At 37.8% G+C, this 20,769-nt stretch overlaps 4 protein-coding genes across 4 annotated transcripts; 3 read left to right on the forward strand and 1 right to left on the reverse strand.

Annotated features, from left to right (window-relative positions):
• The first annotated feature begins 56 nt into the window (after nt 1–56).
• Nucleotides 57–3,532, forward strand: LOC119991299 (putative pentatricopeptide repeat-containing protein At3g13770, mitochondrial). Its single transcript, XM_038837637.1, has 2 exons — nt 57–1,505; nt 1,730–3,532. The coding sequence occupies exons 1-2, from the start codon at nt 1,004–1,006 to the stop codon at nt 3,172–3,174; spliced, it is 1,947 nt and encodes a 648-aa protein (XP_038693565.1). The 5' UTR covers nt 57–1,003; the 3' UTR covers nt 3,175–3,532.
• Nucleotides 3,533–12,826: 9,294 nt separating this feature from the next.
• Nucleotides 12,827–15,844, forward strand: LOC119994023 (protein POLYCHOME-like). The gene is made up of 3 exons (XM_038841198.1): nt 12,827–12,945; nt 13,422–13,825; nt 14,908–15,844. The coding sequence occupies exons 2-3, from the start codon at nt 13,424–13,426 to the stop codon at nt 15,292–15,294; spliced, it is 789 nt and encodes a 262-aa protein (XP_038697126.1). The 5' UTR covers nt 12,827–12,945; nt 13,422–13,423; the 3' UTR covers nt 15,295–15,844.
• A 158-nt stretch (nt 15,845–16,002) lies between these two features.
• LOC119994009 (3,9-dihydroxypterocarpan 6A-monooxygenase-like) lies at nt 16,003–17,716 on the reverse strand. The gene is made up of 2 exons (XM_038841197.1): nt 16,804–17,716; nt 16,003–16,707 (listed from the first exon to the last, which is right to left on the reverse strand). Exons 1-2 carry the CDS (start codon nt 17,695–17,697, stop codon nt 16,078–16,080), a joined length of 1,524 nt encoding a protein of 507 aa, XP_038697125.1. The 5' UTR covers nt 17,698–17,716; the 3' UTR covers nt 16,003–16,077.
• Nucleotides 17,717–19,087: 1,371 nt separating this feature from the next.
• Nucleotides 19,088–20,710, forward strand: LOC119995662 (3,9-dihydroxypterocarpan 6A-monooxygenase-like). Its single transcript, XM_038842165.1, has 2 exons — nt 19,088–19,999; nt 20,082–20,710. The coding sequence occupies exons 1-2, from the start codon at nt 19,088–19,090 to the stop codon at nt 20,700–20,702; spliced, it is 1,533 nt and encodes a 510-aa protein (XP_038698093.1). The 3' UTR covers nt 20,703–20,710.
• Nucleotides 20,711–20,769: the final 59 nt, after the last annotated feature.

Raw genomic sequence — 20,769 nt, forward strand, 5'->3', positions numbered from 1 at the left:
CAAACCAATCCCACCAATGGCTGCTCTCTGCTTTCCTAATTGCTCCCACTTCTCACCCTCCTAATCCCTTTGACCCAGTCAAACTCTTCCACGTCCTCACTCTCTTTTTATCCGTTGCTGACTTTGGCGCCATCGGCGATGCACTCCACTACGACACTGCCGCCATCCAATCCGCCGTTGACGCGTGTAACTATACACATGCCACGTAACCTTCCGGCCAGGCAGGTACCTAACCGCTACCATACGCTTCAGATCTGGCGTCGTGTTGGAGATTCAGAAGAACGCGACCGTCCTCGGGGGCACGAAATTGGAGGACTACCCACCGGAGATGGAGAGGTGGTATGTGATATTGGCGGAGAACGCGACCGACGTGCAGGGTGGAGAACGTGATAGGTTTTGATGTTAAAAATGTAAATATGTGGTGGTCTGATGATCATAGAAGAAGGCAGTGGAATAATCCCCTGGATTTCAGGCCTTCAACTGTAGATGGCATCTCATTTATTAATTTTCATTCAGATTCGTACCAACAATAAGAGAAGACCACCCAAGAACTCTGCTTAAATTCTTCGACGAATGTACTGCAGTCAAATTCATGATTATTTTCACGAAATTTTTTTACCAGAAAAAGGTGTTGTAACCATTGACAGCCTCCTGAAATGACCATGGACTGGAAATTGTGTTTTCTGCTACAGCTTTGTTGGAATTCCTTAGCCACTGATAGAATATGAACAGATGATACCTGCGAAAGCAATTGAACTCTAGGTTTTTTGACCTTTTTTTGTTGATCTGGTCTTGGTACCTAGGCAAAACATGAATATTAGATTGAAAATTCACATTTCTATACTTTCATCTCTGTTCTATGAAGCATCAGAGATCGAATGGCACCGATGCGTTATATGATTTGCTCGAAAGGAACTTCCTTCCCTTGGTGCCTTGTTTTTTTTAAAGAAAGTCCCTTCATGCCTTTTTCTTTTAAAAAAATTCCCTTGATGCTTTGTATATAATGGAACCCCTGTGGGGAAAAAGAAACAGCCAAGTAAGAATGCTCCGAGAACCCACTTTCTTTACCCATAAAGCAAAATATGCATTTTTTTCTACCCGTAGAATAACTATCTGCTCCGGCCCGCCAAACCCAACATATTTCAAAAGTCTATGCTCTAACGGTCAATTAAAGGAGGCCTTATTCGAAATGGCCATTAAAGGCCATGAAATGAAGTTCCATGGCTATAATGCGCTCTTAGACGAGTGCGTCAACAGAAGAGCCCTTAGACATGGCCAAAGAGTCCATGCCCACATGATCAAAACCCATTATCTCCCCTCTGTGTATCTTCGAAATAGGTTGATTATTTTCTATTCGAAATGTGAGTGCTTGGATAATGCACGTCAAGTGCTTGACGAAATGCCTGAGAAAAATGTAGTTTCTTGGACAGCTATGATTTCCGCTTTTTCTCAGGGAGGGTTGGCTTCGGAGTCTTTGAGTCTATTTTTACAGATGCTGAAGTCAGGTACCATTTTGGTGTTTCCTCTCGTACATTAATATATGTATGTATACAAATGATGTGTGTTACTGTTATTTCAAATTTGATTAAAAGAAAAACCTGAAGTATTGTTTCTGACTCATCCTTGTGTTGATTTCATGGTATTTGCATCAAAAAAAATTCTGTCGGGACAATGAGGGTTACAGTTAATTGACATTTTATATCTAAAGTGTTGTATGGCATTTTTGCAGAATCAGAACCTAACGAGTTCACCTTTGCAACTGTACTTACTTCTTGTCTGGATGCTTCTGGGCTTGAATTGGGAAGGCAAATCCACTCTCTTATAATCAAGAAAAATTTTGATTCCCATATATTTGTTGGGAGCTCACTTCTTGATATGTATGCTAAATCTGGTGAAATCCATGCAGCTCGTGGAGTTTTTGAATGTTTGCCAGAAAGGGATGTCGTCTCTTGCACTGCCATTATTTCTGGCTATGCCCAGCTTAATCTTGATGAGGAAGCAATAGAACTATTTCGAAGGTTGCAAAGGGAAGGAATGAGTTCAAATTATGTCACATATGTCAGTGTTTTGACTGCGTTATCTGGTCTTGCTGCACTAAAATATGGGAAGCAAGTCCATGGTCATGTGCTTAGGTGCAAACTGCCCTTCTATGTCATTCTTCAGAACTCTCTGATTGATATGTACTCAAAATGCGGAAGCCTCACTTATGCTAGAAGAACCTTTGATAATATGCCTGAGAGAACTGTTATCTCATGGAATGCAATCCTTGTGGGGTATAGTAAGCATGGAATGGCAAAAGAGGTGGTTGAGCTTTTCAAGTTGATGAGAGAAGAAAATAGGGTGAAGCCGGACAGCGTCACTTTTTTGGCTGTTTTATCTGGCTGCAGCCATGGAGGGATGGAGGATAGAGGGCTTGAATTTTTTAATGAGATGATGAGTGGAAAGGATGGGTTTGAGCCAGAGACTGAGCATTACGGGACTGTTGTTGATTTGCTTGGGCGTGCTGGCCGAGTAGGTGAGGCTCTTGAGTTTATCAAGAAGATGCCTTTTAAACCACATGCAGCTATTTGGGGTTCCCTTTTAGGTGCTTGTAGGCTTCACTCAAATCTTGAGATTGGTGAATTTGTAGGTCGTCGCCTTTTAGAAATCGAGCCTGAGAATGCTGGGAACTATGTCATTCTTTCCAATTTATATGCTTCTGTAGGGAGATGGGAAGAAGTGAAAACTGTTAGACATTTAATGAAGGAGAAGGCTGTGATAAAGGAACCAGGAAGAAGCTGGGTTGAGGTTGACCAAACCCTCCATACTTTTCACGCAAGTGATCGCTCCCATCCAAGAAGGGAAGAGGTGTTTGCAAAGGTCAGGAAATTATCTGCTAGGATGAAGCAAGCTGGCTATGTTCCTGATTTAAGCTGTGTTTTACATGATGTGGACGAGGAGCAGAAGGAGAAGATTCTCCTAGGCCACAGCGAGAAGTTGGCTTTGGCGTTTGGTCTAATGGCTACACGCGACAGAGTACCAGTGCTTGTGATTAAGAACCTTCGCATTTGTGTTGATTGCCACAATTTTGCTAAAAGTGTGTCAATGGTTTATGGAAGAGAAGTGTCTTTGAGGGATAAAAATCGATTCCATCATATAGCTGGGGGAATCTGTTCTTGTGGGGACTACTGGTGAAATGTTAATCCCTTTTGAATATCAGCACTGAAAACTCTGAGGGGTGGAGGAGAATGTGACTCTGCGGATGGCTGGAGAAGTCTAGCTTTTCGACTTTACCGTGAAACGGATGGCACTGGGATGATCAAGGAAAGATAAAAAATAGATATATATTTTCACCTCGGATGGGTAACTTTCTTGGAGAAAAACTTCCTGTTCAATGTTAAGCCGTTGAGAATGATGATGGGTTCTCATTAAAGGCCAGATATGTGTTATGGGAAATACATGATATGTACGATGTCTTTTTGGTAGTATTATCGTATATATTATATGAATATGATTTAAGATGAAATATCAACAACTTGAATTTTTTTTCCTATTTCTAGATTTATTGATTTGAATTTCTTTATGTATTTAATGTATTCCTAGACTAATTATTAAATTGTTATAAGAATAATAAATATTATATATAATTATATATCCACCTGTAGTTGGAAAATTATCTCCCGTGCATGTTCCCCTGTCCGATATTGCATGTACCTCATTCTCTAGTTAGAATGACTAAGTTTGGTATGGATCGGTCTGTTTGAATGACAAATTTTTCATCTCATATTGATTCTCTGATTAATAGGGATCAACGTCAATGTCAAATTGTGTCATTCTTTGTTTTAATGAAATTTTCCTTGTCAAAAAAAAAATATAATAAAATTATTATTAATTTTTTTAATATTATTAAGTGCATAACATATTTAAATTAATAGAGCTTTTTCCAATTAAATTACTTTTAAAGTTTTTCTTTTCTTATCATATGACATATGAGCCCACAATGGCGGATGCCACCACAACCACATGGGCTGGCATAGTGGCTGAAACATGTCCAAAGGTTTTCTTCTAGTAAGGAGCTCTTAAAAGGTTTTAAATGTAATTAATAGGCTACATAAATTATTATGTTATTGTCAACCAACACCATTATCATATCTAATTAAATTATTTTTTTTGAGATTTAATGCACCAACACACATATGGAATAATTTAATGCACCCTATATATGTTTTTTTTTATAAGCAGCAATTTTATAAAGCAACCAAAAGCAATTTAATGCACCCTATATATGTTTACCTATAAATATATAGGATACATTACATGGTCTTCTATTCACAAACCATCTATCTCAAAAACATGGGTTATTCTACTATGTTGTTTCTAATAAGTATTATGTTGGTGATGAGCATGTGTGATGCATTCTCATTTCTCATGCCAAAGGTACATGTCAATATTACCAATGATATGGGTTTTGGAATCGACATTTCTCTGCACTGCAAGTCTGGCAATCACAATCTTGGATTTCACACTCTCAAATATCATGATGCTGGCTTTTATTTTCAGTTTCGTCCCAATTTTTGGGGAACGACACAATATTATTGCAAGTTTTGGTGGTCGAGTGAATGTCATTGGTTCGATATTTACATATACGATAGGGATAAGAATTCGTGCGGTGGTGATAATAATTGTAACTGGGTTGTGAGAACACAAGGTCCATGCCTTACTGTTGGGGGCGTTCACTGTTATTTATGGAACAAAGGTCCATGTTAATTAGTGATGTATCAATTATGATACAAGAATATCTCGTCTCTATATTGAGTCAACTTAATAAATAAGTTTTAAATTATACATAATTTCTATTTTTCTTTTTGTTTCTTGGAATGTTGAAATTCTCAACCTAATACACTGAAGATGTTGTCAGTTCCGGGCCACGTGCCTACACAATTTTTTTCTTTATGGGCTGTCACCATTTTTTTAGACCAAGAAAACGTGTCTTTAATGTGAGAGGAGTTTAGCTTTACTTATAAACCACTAAGCTATATTATGCCACACTTATGTGAAATTTTAGTCTTAACATCAAATTCTAGTCTACATGAGCAACGAAGAAGCTGGTGGGCTGATACGAGTACTATAGTTTGCGGTAGAAATTGAAGGAACCTCACTAATGGTCATCAGCCTACAACCACACGTGTACTTGTCAATTGAGTCCACAATGGCGGAGGCCCAGCAGGCTCCTCATACCCTCATGGGATGGCGCAATTTTAAATGTAACAGGCTACAAAAATCATGGGCCAGGACTGGCCGAATGGGCTGTTTAGAACAATCAGTCCCTAGTATTCCTCTCTTATTTATGTTCGAGTATTTGATGTTAAGTGGATCTTTCATGTGTATTTATTATTTATAATCAATGACTATAACACATATGTCATATACGATTGAGGGTAATATATATATATTATATGGTCTCATATTCACCAACCATCTCATGCAAAAACATGGGTTATTCTAATTTGTTTTTCCTGATAAGTATTATGTTGATGATGAGCATGTGTAATGGATATCGGTTTTTTCCCCCAAAAACCTATTACCAATGATTTAGGTTATGAATCAGGTCCTGGAGTGGAGCTTTCTCTGCACTGCATGTCCGGTAATGACGACCTCGGACTACACACAATCAAATATCATAGTGACTTTTTATTTTCATTTTCGTCCAAATTTTTTGAGGATGACACAATATTATTGTAAGTTTTGGTGGTCGAGTCAATGTCATTGGTTCAATATTTACATATTTAAGAGGGATAAGGATAATTGTATCGATGATCATTATAATTGGTCTGTGCCTTACTGTTGGCACACCCGAGATGTGTTATCCCTGGAACTCTGATCCATGGACATCTCGTCTCCATGTTGGGTCAATTTAATAAATAATGAAAGACAAGTTCTAAATTATATATCATTTATATTTTTTTTTCTTTTTGTTTCTTAAAATTCAAATTACCATATTCTTTTTTAACAATTTTTCTCCCATATTTTATCCTGATTATTAATTCTCTTATATTTTCGTCTTCCAACAGGTATCCTATTGCTATACCCCAACTTTGGGGTATGCCAAGAATCCTCATTATCCTGATTGTCACCCATCCCACCAATTTGGGTTTGGTGCACGTTGACCTCGTCTTTGATAAGATTGTTAGGTTAGTGTCAACCAACACCTAATCATATTTAATTTCCATTTTTGGATATCCAATGCACCCAGATGAAATCATTTTTAATGGCATTCTATATCTATAAATATATAGATGCACCAACTCATAGATGGAATAATTTTTAATAAAACATTATATATATGTTTGCACTGCATGGTCTCGTATTCACCACCATCTCTATCTCTCGCAAACAACATGGGTTATTCTACTTTGTTGTTTGTAATAAGTATGATGACGGTGACGAGCATGTGTGATGCATTTTTACTTTTCCAAAAAACACATGTGAATATTACCAATGATATAGGTCCTGGAATCGATCTTCTTCTACACTGCAAATCCGGCAGTGATGACCTCGGACAACACACACTCACATATCACGGTCCTGGTTTTGATTTCGGCTTCCATCCCAATTTTTTTGGAACGACACAGTATTATTGCAAGTTTTGGTGGTCGAGTGAATGTCATTGGTTCGATATTTACATACATGACAGGGACAATGATTCGTGTGGTGACTATAATCATTGTAACTGGTCTGTGAGACCACAAGGTCCATGCCTTGCACACTCGCCCGAGCTGTGTTATCCATGGAATTCTGATCCATGCTAATTAGTGATGTATCAATTTTGGTCCATGGACATCTCGTATCCATGTTGAGTCAGCTTAATAAATTCGCAATAACAAGTTTTAAATTATATATCATTTATATTTTGCTTTTTTATTTCTTGAAACTTTGAACTCTCAACTCAATATATTGAAGATATTGTCAGCTCTGAATCACATATCCACATGAACTTGTTCTTGATGGGCTGTCACCATTTATTTTTTGGTAAAGAAAACGCGTATTGAATGTAAGAAGAGCTGACTAGTATATGCCAGACCAATGTGGCATTTTAGTCTTAATATCAAATTCTAGTCTACATGCGCCACGAAGAAGCTGGTGGGCTGATACAAATGCTATAGTTTGCGGTAGCAATTGAAGGAACCTCTCATCAGCCTACAACCACACATGTACTTGTCAATTGAGTCCACAATGGCGGAGGCCCAACAGGCTCCTCATACCCTCATGGGTTGGCGCAATCTTAAATGTAATAGGCTACAAAAATCATGGGCCAAGACTGGCTGAATGGGCTGTTCAGGACAATCAGTCCCAAGTACTCCTCTCTTATTTATGTTCGAGTGTTTGATGTTAAGTGAATCTTTCATGTGTATTTATAATAAATGATTATAACACGTGTCATACAGGATTGAGGGTAATATATATGTATATATATTATATGGTCTCATATTCACCAACCATCTCATGCAAAAACATGGGTTATTCTAATTTGTTTTTTCTAATAAGTATTATGTTGGTGATGTGTAATGGATATCGGTTTTTTCCCCCCAAAAACATATGTCAATATTACCAATGATTTAGGTTATGAATCAGCTCTTGGAGTCGAGCTTTCTCTGCACTGCAAGTCCAGTAATGATGACCTCGTACTACACACAATCAAGTATCATAGTGGCTTTTATTTTTGTTTTCGTCCAAATTTTTTTAGGACGACACAATATTATTGTAAATTTTGTTGGTCGAGTCAATGTCATTGGTTCGATATTTACATATTTAAGAGGGACAAGGATAGTTGTGTCAATGATCATTATAATTGGTCTATGAGACCAAATGGTCCGTGCCTTACTGTTGGCACGCCCGAGATGTGTTATCCCTGGAACTCTGATCGATGGACATCTCGTCTCCATGTTGGGTCAATTTAATAAATAACGAAAGAGAAGTTCTAAATTATATATCATTTATATTTTTTTTTCTTTTTGTTTCTTAAAATTCAAATCACCATATTCTTTTTTAACAAATTTTCTACCATATTTTATCCTGATTATTAATTCTCTTATACTTTCGTCTTCCAACAGGTATCCTATTGCTATGCCCCAACTTTGCGGTATGCCAAGAATCCGCAAAATTTCATAATATTATTTTTTATTCTCTCTTGCATATCTCTCTGGCTTCAAAATAATTAATATTATATGATTAAAGTTGTATTAGAAAGATCACTTAAAAATTATTTTTGAATTAAAATAGAAGAAATCATGTACCCTATTTTGAGGTAAGGGTTGGATTTACTCTAACAACCCCATCTCGCTGTGGACTTGTCAATTGAATCCACATTGGCGAAGGCCCATAAGGCTCCTCATACCCTCATGGGCTGCCGTAGTTTTAAATGTAACAGGCTATAGAGATCTTGGGCCATTTTGAACAATTAGTCATGAAACATTTTATTCCTTATATTCATACTGGTTTAGATGGTGGGCCTAATTGTCACCCTTCCCACCGATTTGGGTTTGGTGCACATTGACCTCGTCTTTGATAAGATTGTTAGGTTAGTGTCAACCAACACCTTATCATATTTAATTTCCATTTTTGGATATCCAACGCACCTAGATGAAATCATTTTTAATGGCATTCTACATCTATAAATATATAGATGCACCAACTCATAGATGGAATAATTTTTAATAAAACATTATATATATGTTTGCACTGCATGGTCTCGTATTCACCACCATCTCTATCTCTCGCAAAAAACATGGGTTATTCTAGGGCTGTTATTGGTACGGTTACCGTTACCAAACACGGAATACCGTTACCATACCAATTCTTTCGGTAGCTCAAAAAATGTTACCGTTACTGTTACCGGAAGAGTCGGTATACCGATGGTCGGTATACCGATCGATCGGTAATGGTAAGTCGGTAATTGGTAAATTTACCAATTCTTAAACTTATTTAAAAAAGAGAAAGAAAAAAAATACATCAAGTAGCATTGTGCTTAATAGTCATTGTATGAAACTACAACACTTTCATCTTGCCTACAATACCAATAATAAAAATGATAGATTAATGAGAATGATCATTGTGCTACATGTGAATAAGAGAAAATACATATCAATCGGAGAAAAAAAGAAAGGAGAATTCACATAACATTATTCCAACAATCTATAACGGAAAATCTTTCATTTCATTAATTTCTAATATTTTTAGTATCCGAAGTGTTTTAAACTCCATAGCATGAAAGCTAGAAGAAACAAGATAAATAAAGATAAAAGACCATAATGGAAATGGAGAAGAAAAGCATGTAATCAATACCAGCAAAGCATTTTGTTATGTAGCAAACGCTGCTTTAAAGTTAATGAAATTGCTACGAGTGATATATAAATGATAACCCTAAAAATAATCAATGGTCTAGATTAAATTAGATCAATCTAATGGTCATAATTAAATAAAACTAAAACTAAAAATAATATTAATATATATTTAATATATATGTCGGTAATCGGGAAATTTACCGGTTTTGAACTTTGCTTACCGTTACCGTTACCGAAATCATCGGTAAATTTACCGTACCGAACAATTGGTAACGGTATACCAATCTTCTGCTATTTTCGGTAACCAATTGATCGGAAATGGTATACCAATGGATAATTTACCATACCAGTAACAGCCCTAGGTTATTCTACTTTGTTGTTTGTAATAAGTATGATGACGGTGACGAGCATGTGTGATGCATTCTCACTTTTCCCAAAAACACATGTGAATATTACCAATGATATAGGTCCTGGAATCGATCTTTTTCTGCATTGCAAGTCCGGCAGTGATGACCTCGGACAACACACAATCACATATCACGGTTCCGGCTTTGATTTCGGCTTCCATCCCAATTTTTTTGGAACGACACAGTATTATTGTAAGTTTTGGTGGTCGAGTGAATGTCATTGGTTCGATATTTACATATATGACAGGGACAGGACTTCGTGTGGTAACTATTATCATTGTAACTGGTCTGTGAGACCACAAGGTCCATGCCTTGCACACTCGCCCGAGCTGTGTTATCCATGGAATTCTACTCCATGCTAATTAGTGATGTATGAATCTTGGTCCATGGACATCTCGTATCCATGTTGAGTCAGCTTAATAAATACGAAATAACAAGTTTTAAATTATATGTCATTTATATTTTGCTTTTTTATTTCTTGAAACCTTGAACTCTCACCTCAATATATTGAAGATATTGTCAGCTCTGGGTCACATATCCACACGAATTTGTTCTTGATGGGTTGTCACCATTTATTTTTTGGTAAAGAAAACACGTCTTCAATGTGAGATGAGCTTACTAGTATATGCCATACCAATGTGGCATTTTAGTCTTTACATTAAATTATAATTATTGTGTTTTTTGACAAGTTTTGTCCACTATTTTTTCCTGACTATTATATTAATTATACTCTCTCATATACATCGGAAAATGACTCGTCCAAGTTAGCATATGATTAGAGATCCAAACTAATAACCCACTAACTAGTAATTATATTGCTGAGAATGAAGAACTAATTGGATAAATTCATATATATATATATGAGAAATTCACTAGCTAAACTATCATCAAAGTGACTGTCCCATATTTTACCTTGACTATTAATTATCTTATGCAATTCTACTCTCATAACACATCCGATAACGACTACTCAAAATCAGCATATGAGTACCAACGAGAATTGACTTTGTTGACAATCGATTGGGTTAGACATATGTGTGCCCAATGTTTGATTCCAACCACAAATGTAATTCTTTGTGGTATTTTTAAAAAAAAAAAAAAAACAGCATATGAGTACCAGGGATACGAACCAATAACCCACTAATTTTTAATTAGATTAATTTAATATATAGTTATATCGTTGACGATGAAGAGCTAATTGGTGTTTAAATACAGTTCAAACTTCAAACTTAAAGCATCTACGGGCCTGGAGGCTTTGAAAAAGTGGGCCCAGTTAAAGCCCATCGATCAGTATTCATAAGAGACATTGTTCACAACTGAAAATTGAGGGGAACAGGGTTATGACGAAGAAGCTGGTGGGCTGATATCAATTTTGAAGGTGGTGCAATCTCTGATCTCTCCCTCGTCCTCTCCTGTGGTAGAAATTGGAGAAGCCCAATAGCGGATGCCCCCACGAGATGCCTCATACCCTTTTGGGCTGAAGTAGTTCTAAATCTAGCGGGCTGCAAAAATCCTGGGCCCACCCACTTGACCCTGTGTTTGCCTATTAGGGTTGGGTTTGGTTAAGTTAGTGCCACCAACCCACACCATTGTCGTATTAATTTCCATTTTTTGAGATAAAATGCATCAACACATATATGGAAGTCTTTTTAAAGCACATAACATAGAAATAATTTATTATATCTCTATATATATATGTATTAGGAATTCTCCTATGTGAACCAAAAAGTGTGGATCAAAATCCAATGGTTGTAATAAAACACAACATAAGTGGGGGTCACACATTTACTATGGTTGACAAATAAATCCATAAAGTTGGTCCACACTTTTTGTTAACATATGAGAATTTCTGTATATAAATATATAGGGTACGTTACATGGTCTCATGTTCACCAACTATCTTTCGCAAAAACAATGGGTTATTCTACTTCGTTGTTTTTGACAAGTATGATGATGGTGATGAGCATATGTGGTGCATTTACATTTTTCAAGCCAAAAACAACTGTCGATATTACCAATGACATAGGTCTTGGAATCGTGCTTAGTCTGCACTGCAAGTCCGACAATGACGAGCTCGGAATACACTCACTCACATATCCTGGTGCTAGTTATTCCTTTCGGTTTCGTCCAAATTTTGGGGGAACGACGTAGTTTTATTGTGAGTTTTGGTGGTCGCATGAATGTCATTGGTTCGATATTTACATACATGATAGGGACAAGGGTTCATGCGGTGAAGATAATAATTGTACTTGGACTATTAGACCACAAGGTCCATGCCTTACCGCTGTCTCGCCCGATCTTTGTTATCCCTGGAACAAAGATGCATGTTAACTAATGATGTACCAATTCTGATCCATGGACATCTCATCTCCATGTTGAAGCAATTTAATAAATAATGAATAACAATTTCTAAATTATATATCCCACAGACATACATATATAGAGGGCTTCTCAGGTGCGGGATCCATATAACACCATTCACACGTTGACCCCATCATGTGTGGGGGCCACACTTACATACAATGAATGATGTTAGATGGATCCCTCATTTTAAATAAAGTGGGGGATCCTTCACTTGAATTTTCATACATACATACATATATATATATATTTGTTGAAATTCCTATTACTGTTTATTCTTAACAAGTTTTGTCCCATATTTGATCCTGACTATTATATTAATTGTCCTCTCTTATACGCATCGAATAATGACTTGTCCAAGGTAACATATGATTAGAGATTTGAACAAATAACCCACTAATTAGTCATTAGAGTACTTTAATATTTAATTATATTGTTGACAATGAAGAGCTAGTTGGGTAAATTCAATATGTATTATATATATATACACACATTATATATAAATTCACTAGTTATTTATTAAACTATAATAAATAAAAAACTCTATATATAAAAACTGATTTGGATAGGCTGTAAACAAAAAAAAAACAGAAAAAGATTCATACGTTTAACTAAAATAAAATTTTCACGCGGTGAAATGTAAAAACTGAAGACAGCTCCTTGAGCGGCATTGTGGGAGGGCGAATTTGAAATTTGAATCACACATAACCAGCGACCATCCGGCTCCCAGTTTTTTGGGCTATATACCGCCCATTTTTTTCATTTTGAAATTTTGCCTGAATCGACTTCTCCTTCTTGCTCCTCTTCTACTTTAATCAACAGCAGAGACAGACCCCTCAAACCCTAGCGTATTCAAGGTAAAGCTGAAGCAAATCTTCTCTCTTGACTGATTTAATCTATGTCATCTTCGGTTCACTGCTGTTTGTCTCCCGAGTAAATTTCATTCTACTTGAATCTCATTTTCCGCGAAGAATAGGAGATTTGTTGAATTATCGGCATCTGTGAGTCTCAGGGTAATCCGTAATCCTTCGTGATTACTTTTTTTTTTCTCGGAAATTAGCCGTTGATTTTTTATAATCCTCATTTTTTTTTTCTGAACTCGAGGTTCACCGTGAAAATGAGAGATCGAGTATTCGAGTAAATGGGGGAGGTTTCTTTAATTTACTGGCACTTGTGATATGATTGATTCACTTTCTCAGTTTTAGTGTAAGGTTTTGCAGCAATTCTGATTTTCTTGGAAACTCGAGGTTTTCCAAAGATGAGAACGGTATCTTCAATTTGTTACACTGGTGATCTGATTTACGACTATTTCTTTTTCTTTGTTTTTATGTAAGCATGGCTGAACCAAGAGATAGAATCATTAGGCCACAGGACATTGCGGTAGAGTTTGCCCGCCGGCGTTCAAGTATTTTAGGGATATTTCAAGACGAGCCTGTATCAGAATCAAGTACATCTAGATCTCCTTTGGGTACCATCCGCGGAGAGCTTCGTGGGGGGCTTGTAAGGGACGGTTTAAGGACTCAAAGAGCCGGAAATGGGCCTCAGACGGGTATTTTAGGAACTCCAAGAACCGGAACTGGTCGCGCACGATATGTTCACAGAACACCAGTAACAGCTGGAAGAGAGAATGTGCCGCCTATGGGAAGTGCTCGACGAGGAAGGGGTCGTGTTACGAGTAGTGTGTTGCCTTCGTGGTACCCTAGAACCCCTCTTCGTGACATCACTGCTGTTGTGAGGGTAATTCTCACATTCTTTGATATTCTTTGAAATTTCCGTGAATTTATGTTGATGGGAGATATATTCTATAGTTTTCTGTGATTAATTATTTTGATCCTGACGGGAATCATACCTTTCTTCCCTCTTTTTCGTTTTAGGGTTTTCCTAAATTAGGGATTATGGTAGATGATTTAATTTATGTGGTTGCATTGTTGTGGCTTTGATAGTTGTCGTCAGAACCATTCTCTTTCCTCCAATTTCTATCGGATTGCATATGTTGTGGCTCTGATGTTTGATATTCTTCTGTCCGGGCTAAATCTGATGTTTAATTTTTTGCTTTTTTGGATCATTTGCTTGGTTGTTTGAGGTTCTTCGGTTATTAATATGCACACACATAACTATGATTGTCTGGTTATTCTTCTTAATGTCACTGTGTTATGCATTCCATGAAATTCTAGAAGCAAAAACTGCCCTTGTGTTTTTCCTCCTAAAATAGGAAACCGCATGGTTTGGATAAGCTATAAAGAAAAGAAGATAAATTCTCTTTGTCCAATAACTTTATAACTGAGACATAGCTGCTGCTAGAGGTATTTTGATGACTGTAAAATGCTGTTCCTGTATTAACAGAGAACAGGAATGGTTTTGTATCTGCTCAAAGTAATATGGTATTGATGGGCATATTATATGTTTTCTTTCACATTTGATTTTCTGTTGTATTAATTGTGCTTTTTAAGGTTTCCATTATTTCACTTTTTTTTTTTATAAAAAAGACTTTGTTGAAGTATTCTAAACCAATTATGTAGTCAAAACAATTTACCACTAATGGAATTAGAAACAAGGCTAACATGAAGGAATTTTAATCCTCTAAATGTGTTCTCTTCACATTTGTACTTTGCAAGTGTTGCACATGCCTTGTGTGCGCACTGTCTAGTTTATGAGATCTCTATCTTGACTCAAGTTCTTGAATCATGTAAACATTTCTTTCTAAGAATATCATATTCTTAGTCACCTAATATGTGGCTGACTCAATGTGTGTGTGTAATGCACTTAGACTTTGAGATCATTCTGACTTATATTCTAGTTCTGGAATCACTGATGGCCAGGCAATTGAAAGAAGAAGAGCTCGTTCTGGAGAAGTTGAAGGCCAGGAAATTGAGAGCCTAGGACCTCAGGGCCAAAGGTTTCTCATTTCTTCTCCATCCCTGTCAGGTGCTCAACTTGAGCATGATATCTCCACAGAGTCTCCAAGTGCACAACGTGGAAAGAAATCTTGTCCTTCTTCTGTTGGTAAATTACCAAAGATTCTTCGGGACATCACAAATGAATCTGCCAGTGGATCAGAATCTCTCACGCCACAGAAAAAGCTTCTGAACTCAATTGACTCAGTTGAGAAGGTGGTGATGGAGGAGTTGCAGAGGCTGAAAAGGACTCCCAGTGCTAAAAGGGCAGAAAGAGAAAAGCGAGTCCGCACATTGATGTCAATGCGTTAATTGATCATCTTCTGATGATTGACATTATTTTGAACCGCAACATTGGGAGGACAGGATAAGTGAAGATTGGAGGACAGGATATTGGACTGCATACCTGTGCAGTAAGATCCAGCATCTTCTCATGATAATATCTCTCATTATCATTTTCCATTTCAAATCTTGCTGAATCTCTTAAAGGAAAATTTTCTTCTTCTGAAGATTCTGGTGCAGGTACAGCAGGCATAGTAGTTTCTAGTTTCTTTTTGATGTAGGAACAATATAATGTAACCTTGTTTTGTTTCCCTTCATTCTTTGGAGGTTTTTCTTGCCACCTTCATTCTTTGAAGGTCTTTCTTGGTTGACTTCATTCTTTGAAGGACAGAAGGATTTTCTTGTGGCCTTCATTCTTTGAAGGACTTGTAGTAAGTAGTAACAATTGGTGGTTTTTGAGTATGAACAATGTACATATGGGGCCAGATTCAGTTTCTGCTGCATATTTTCTGATAATGGTATTACCCATCTATCATTACACCAGTTTGAAAATAGAGGACCAATTTTTTCAGATTGATTTATTTTCTGCAGCTCAGTTTTGGATGATGTTTTGTTATTTTTCCTTACAAATGTTGCAGTTATGCCAGCCACAGACAAGCCTTGTCCATTATTTGTCTTATCAATGGCTTCTGGTTCAAATGAAACGAAATTTGTAATTGTAATAATATACAAAGATTATAACACAAAAGGCTTGTACTTTGCATAACTGACATGTACAGTTTCTTTATTTGATCTTCCATGGCAGAAATTTAATCATGGAGAATTGACATGCTCGATTGGGTAGCACACAAGCGGTCGAGCCATTTCTGCAGCAAATCCTGATCCTGGGCTTAAATCAACCTCCTCTCCTTCCTTGACTTTCCAATCAAAGCATTGCACCAAGGATCCAACTGCTGCATGCATGATCAGCATGCCTAGTGATGCACCGGGGCATCCTCTCCGTCCACTCCCAAACGGCAGATACCGAAAATTCTGACCCTTGAATTCCATCTGATGCTCTCCAATTTTCTCATTTGAGCTCTCCAAGAACCGCTCTGGCATGAACTCATCTGGGTTAGTGTAGGACTCTGGGTCTCTCATTACTGCATAAACATTGACCAACACCCGAGTCTTGGCCTTGACAAGGCAGCCATTGACATTGCAATCTTCAGCACATTCTCTTATGATCAACGGTGCTGATGGGTGGAGTCTTAAGGTTTCTCTTATGACTGCTCGGAGGTAAGGAAGGTTTTGGACGTCTGATTCTTTGACTAGCCCTTTGGAACCCACAACAGTGTTGATCTCTTCTCTAAGCTTTTTGAATGCTTTTATATTGTTGATGAGCTCTCCCATGGCCCATTGCATTGCTGATGATGATGTATCCGTCCCAGCAAAGAATAGATCCTATGTATCAATGGATTGCATGAAACACTATCAATTTCACAGTACATCGATCATATATGAATATATTTTGATTAAATTAAGGAATTTGCAACTTACGAGCAAGAAAGATTTGATGTCCTTTCTGGATAGTTTCAATTCTGCAGTTGGGTCTCGAGAAGTCTCAAGCAATATGTCCATCAAATCTTTCTTCTCTCCTTGAGAAAAATTACTAGCCTTGTCTTCATGTTCTTTCATGATTCTCTCCACAAGCTGATCATATTTTGTCAGAGCCCCCACAAGCTTCTTCCCAGTACCAGAGAAATCAAAAACCTTGAGAGGACCCAACACATCTCCCAGACTCAGTTTCCCTGCGAGCATCAAACATGTGTGGACCAATTCCTTAATCTCCTGTGCCTCATCGCATTTCCCCGAACACCTTGTGCTCATTGCCATTCTGCAAATTGTATTGTTCGTCAAAGTCGTCAATTCACTACTCAAATCACACGGTCTACCTTCCTTACAACACCTCATCACCGACTCTACAAGCTTGATCTTTTCTTCCTCTCGAACATCGATGAACTTGTCGAGCTGTGGCACCGCGAGGAGCCTAGTCATGCACAGTTTCTTCATAAAACGCCAGTAGTCACCATACTGCGCCGTCACAAATCTCGATCCTCTGTAGATAAAATGCTCAGAGGACCCAAATTCAGGCCTGGAGGAGAAATTGAGTTCTTGGGTCTTGAAGATTTCTTTCGCCACTGCAGCATTGGAGACGACAACACACGTTGATGCACCGAGACGGATCTTCATGAGTGGGCCATAAACTTGGGCCAGAGTTTGAAAGGACTTGGGCAGGACCGAGCCTATTAGATGGAGATGGCCTATGATGGGAAGGGCTAGTGGGCTTGGCGGCTCATCAACCCTTTTGTGGGATTTAAGGTACTTTTTGATGAAGAAGTGGACTAAAAAAGCAACGATGAACCATATGGAGACGATGAGGAACGTTGTCATGGCAGATTAGATTCTTAAGTTATTGGGTTCTAGGTTTGTAAGTGATGAGTTTGATAACTTCCTTATATATAAGGACAGATCATCGTTGCATGACAGTCAAAGAGACAAATTGACGATATTGGGGATATGGGAATGTCATCAAGTTTAATAATTTGATTTGTTCTTTTTGTTTATTCCATATGAATGATTTGGGTGCTGGAGGGTGAGATTTCACCATCTGCTATCCTCATGGATTCAATCATTATGATGGTCCTCTCATCTTGCTCTGTTTTGTTTTGCCTTTGCTTTGCTCTGAATTATTCTGCTCTGTTCATTGGGATTTAAAAAATATTATTTGTAAGTTGATTTAGAGTTTGAATAGAGAGTGATTTCAGCATTCTTTTTGTTTATTTTGGTGGTCACGATTCTTAGGACCACTGTGGGGCAAACGAAGACTTGGACGCACCACTAATAGGCAATAACGAGCAGATTAATTAAGGAAGAACAGACTAATAACACCCGGAATTATCATTGAACCAGTGGACCTGCTCTGGTCAGGGTGAAGCATATGTACAAGAACTGCCGGCTGCTGCTTTCAGAATTATGGACGTAACAGTTAAATAATTGTGGTCCATAGAGTGGTCCAAGTATGCGTCACACAGGAGAGGGGCTGGTAAGTTAAAACCCCACATTTATAATTTAATTAAGGATTTGCTGGAAATTTTTGTCTTTGATTAGCTTTCAAGTTCTCTCACAAACTTATATGTGAGGAGCATTGTGATATCTAGAATTAATAATCCAATAATGCAAACTAGTATGACGTGAAATCTGGTTTGTTAGGGTTTGGTGTTTGCTTAATTTTATGAGATGCTGTAGGGATTCCAGTGTTTTTTTGTCCCGCTATCCCAAATGTTAAAGATGGACAGACATGATTTCATATGGATCATGTAGGACATGTGGAACCCACAATTTCACATGAATCATGTGTGTCCACCTCAACATTTGGGATAACTCAGACTAAAAATCTTTGGTAGAGATGGTGAACTTCTTGTAATTATGGGAGGTTGCAGGTTCAATTCTCACACCTAGCTATTTCGGCGTTCTCGCTGCATGGATTTTGACTCGGTCTAAACTGTCACCAACGTGGAGTGGGTTGGGTTAACGGCTCGAGTTTAGAGCTGACCTAAGCGTCCGGTGGAGATGTTGGACTAAGTAATTCTCAGTCATCAAAATAATAATAATAATAATAATAATAATTGGGACAAAAAAATACTGAGATTCTTAGCATTTTTCGTAATTTTATTAGTTGCTGCAGTTTATACATTGAGTTTCCCATCCCTAACTATATACCACCTGAAAATTTGACTACCATTTATGAGAGTTCAAAGGCTCTGAAAACATCAATCATTCCATGGATCCTCTAGTTGATATTTCATGCTATTGTGTCCTCTTCTTCATCTCCGTGATCCTCTCTTTCGTAGCGATAGGTCCCATGATCAACTCCAACAAGCTGAGGCTTCCACCAAGCCCTCCTGCTTTACCAATCATTGGCCACACTCATCTATTAAGCTCTAGATTACCAGAAGCCCTTAAAACCCTAGCTCACAGATACGGTCCTCTTATGCAAATACGAATGGTTAACACAACCTATGTTGTCGTATCTGATGCTACCACAGCTGAGGAAATCTTGAAAACCCATGACATTGTCTTTGCTTCTAAGTTTGGTCAAGGTATCACACAGCACAACATATATGAAGGACTGAGTTTTGTCAATAGCACTTATGGAAAATACTGGCGGTTCATGAAGAAGCTTTGCATGACAAAGCTATTCGCAGGGTCGCAGCTCGATCAATTCATTCATATTCGAGAACAAGAAACGTCGAAGCTACTAAACTCGCTAGAAAAGAAATCCAAAGATGGAGAACCATGTGACTTGAGTGTGGAGCTAGAGACTCTTACACAAAACATGATTTGTAGGATGGCAATAGGGAGGCGATGCTTGGAGAATCCTGATCAAGCTATGGAGATTCGGAGATTGATCAAAGACATTGTGGAAACCGCAGCTAAGTTTTATTTCATTGAAGTGTACGGTCCTCTTAAGAAATTTGACATTTTTGGTAATGGTATGAAGCTTAAATTGGCGATGTGGCGGTATGATGAGCTAGCGGAGAAGATCATGAAGGAGTACGAGAAAGAAGAAGATGATGAGATGAAGTCTAGCGGGACGGAAGGGAAAGATGTGATGGATATATTGTTGGAAACTTACAAGGACCCAGATGCTGAAGTGAGGTTAACTAGGGATCATATCAAATATTTCTTCATGGTGAGATTAATTACTTTGATATTCCATCAAATTCTATCAGTGATATTGTCCCTAATTATAGTTCTAACGTTCAATCTCATAGGAAATATTCATGGCGGCTGTGGATACTACAACAGCAGCCACACAATGGGCTATGGCAAAGCTATTCAATCATCCTCAAGTATTCAAAAGACTCAGAGACGAAATCGACTCAGTCGTGGGTTCAAAAAGGCTTGTGAGAGAATCAGACATTCCAAACCTCCCATATCTCCAAGCAGTCATTAAGGAAACCTTAAGACTGCATCCTCCTGGACCTTTACTCCGGAGACAATGCTTCGAGGACATGAAGATTAATGGCTATGACATTAAGGCCGGAACCAAGATTTTCGTCAATGTGTATGCCATAATGCGTGATCCAAGCATCTGGATTGATCCTGACAAGTTTGTGCCTGAAAGGTTCTTGGATAACTCTACCAAGGTTATGGATTTGAAGGGTCATAATTATAGTTTCCTTCCGTTTGGGAGCGGAAGGAGAGCGTGTTTAGGTTCATCACATGCTTCATTTGTGATGCACGTAACTGTAGGTGCTTTGGTTCAATGCTTTGATTGGAAAGTTGAAGGAGGAGACAAGGTGGATATTGAGACAGTGAAAATATACTCGGGAGCAATAGCTCGCTCTCTTGTCTGTTATCCTACCGCTCATTTAAGTTTGTCTGATGTTTGATCATAAGACTGAAGCTTATGCATTGTATGTTCAAAGTGTTTCAAGATAGGAACTCATCTGTCTAGAA

Source organism: Tripterygium wilfordii, chromosome 3 (assembly GCF_013401445.1).
Source record: "Tripterygium wilfordii isolate XIE 37 chromosome 3, ASM1340144v1, whole genome shotgun sequence".
In the NCBI taxonomy this organism is placed as follows: domain Eukaryota; kingdom Viridiplantae; phylum Streptophyta; class Magnoliopsida; order Celastrales; family Celastraceae; genus Tripterygium; species Tripterygium wilfordii.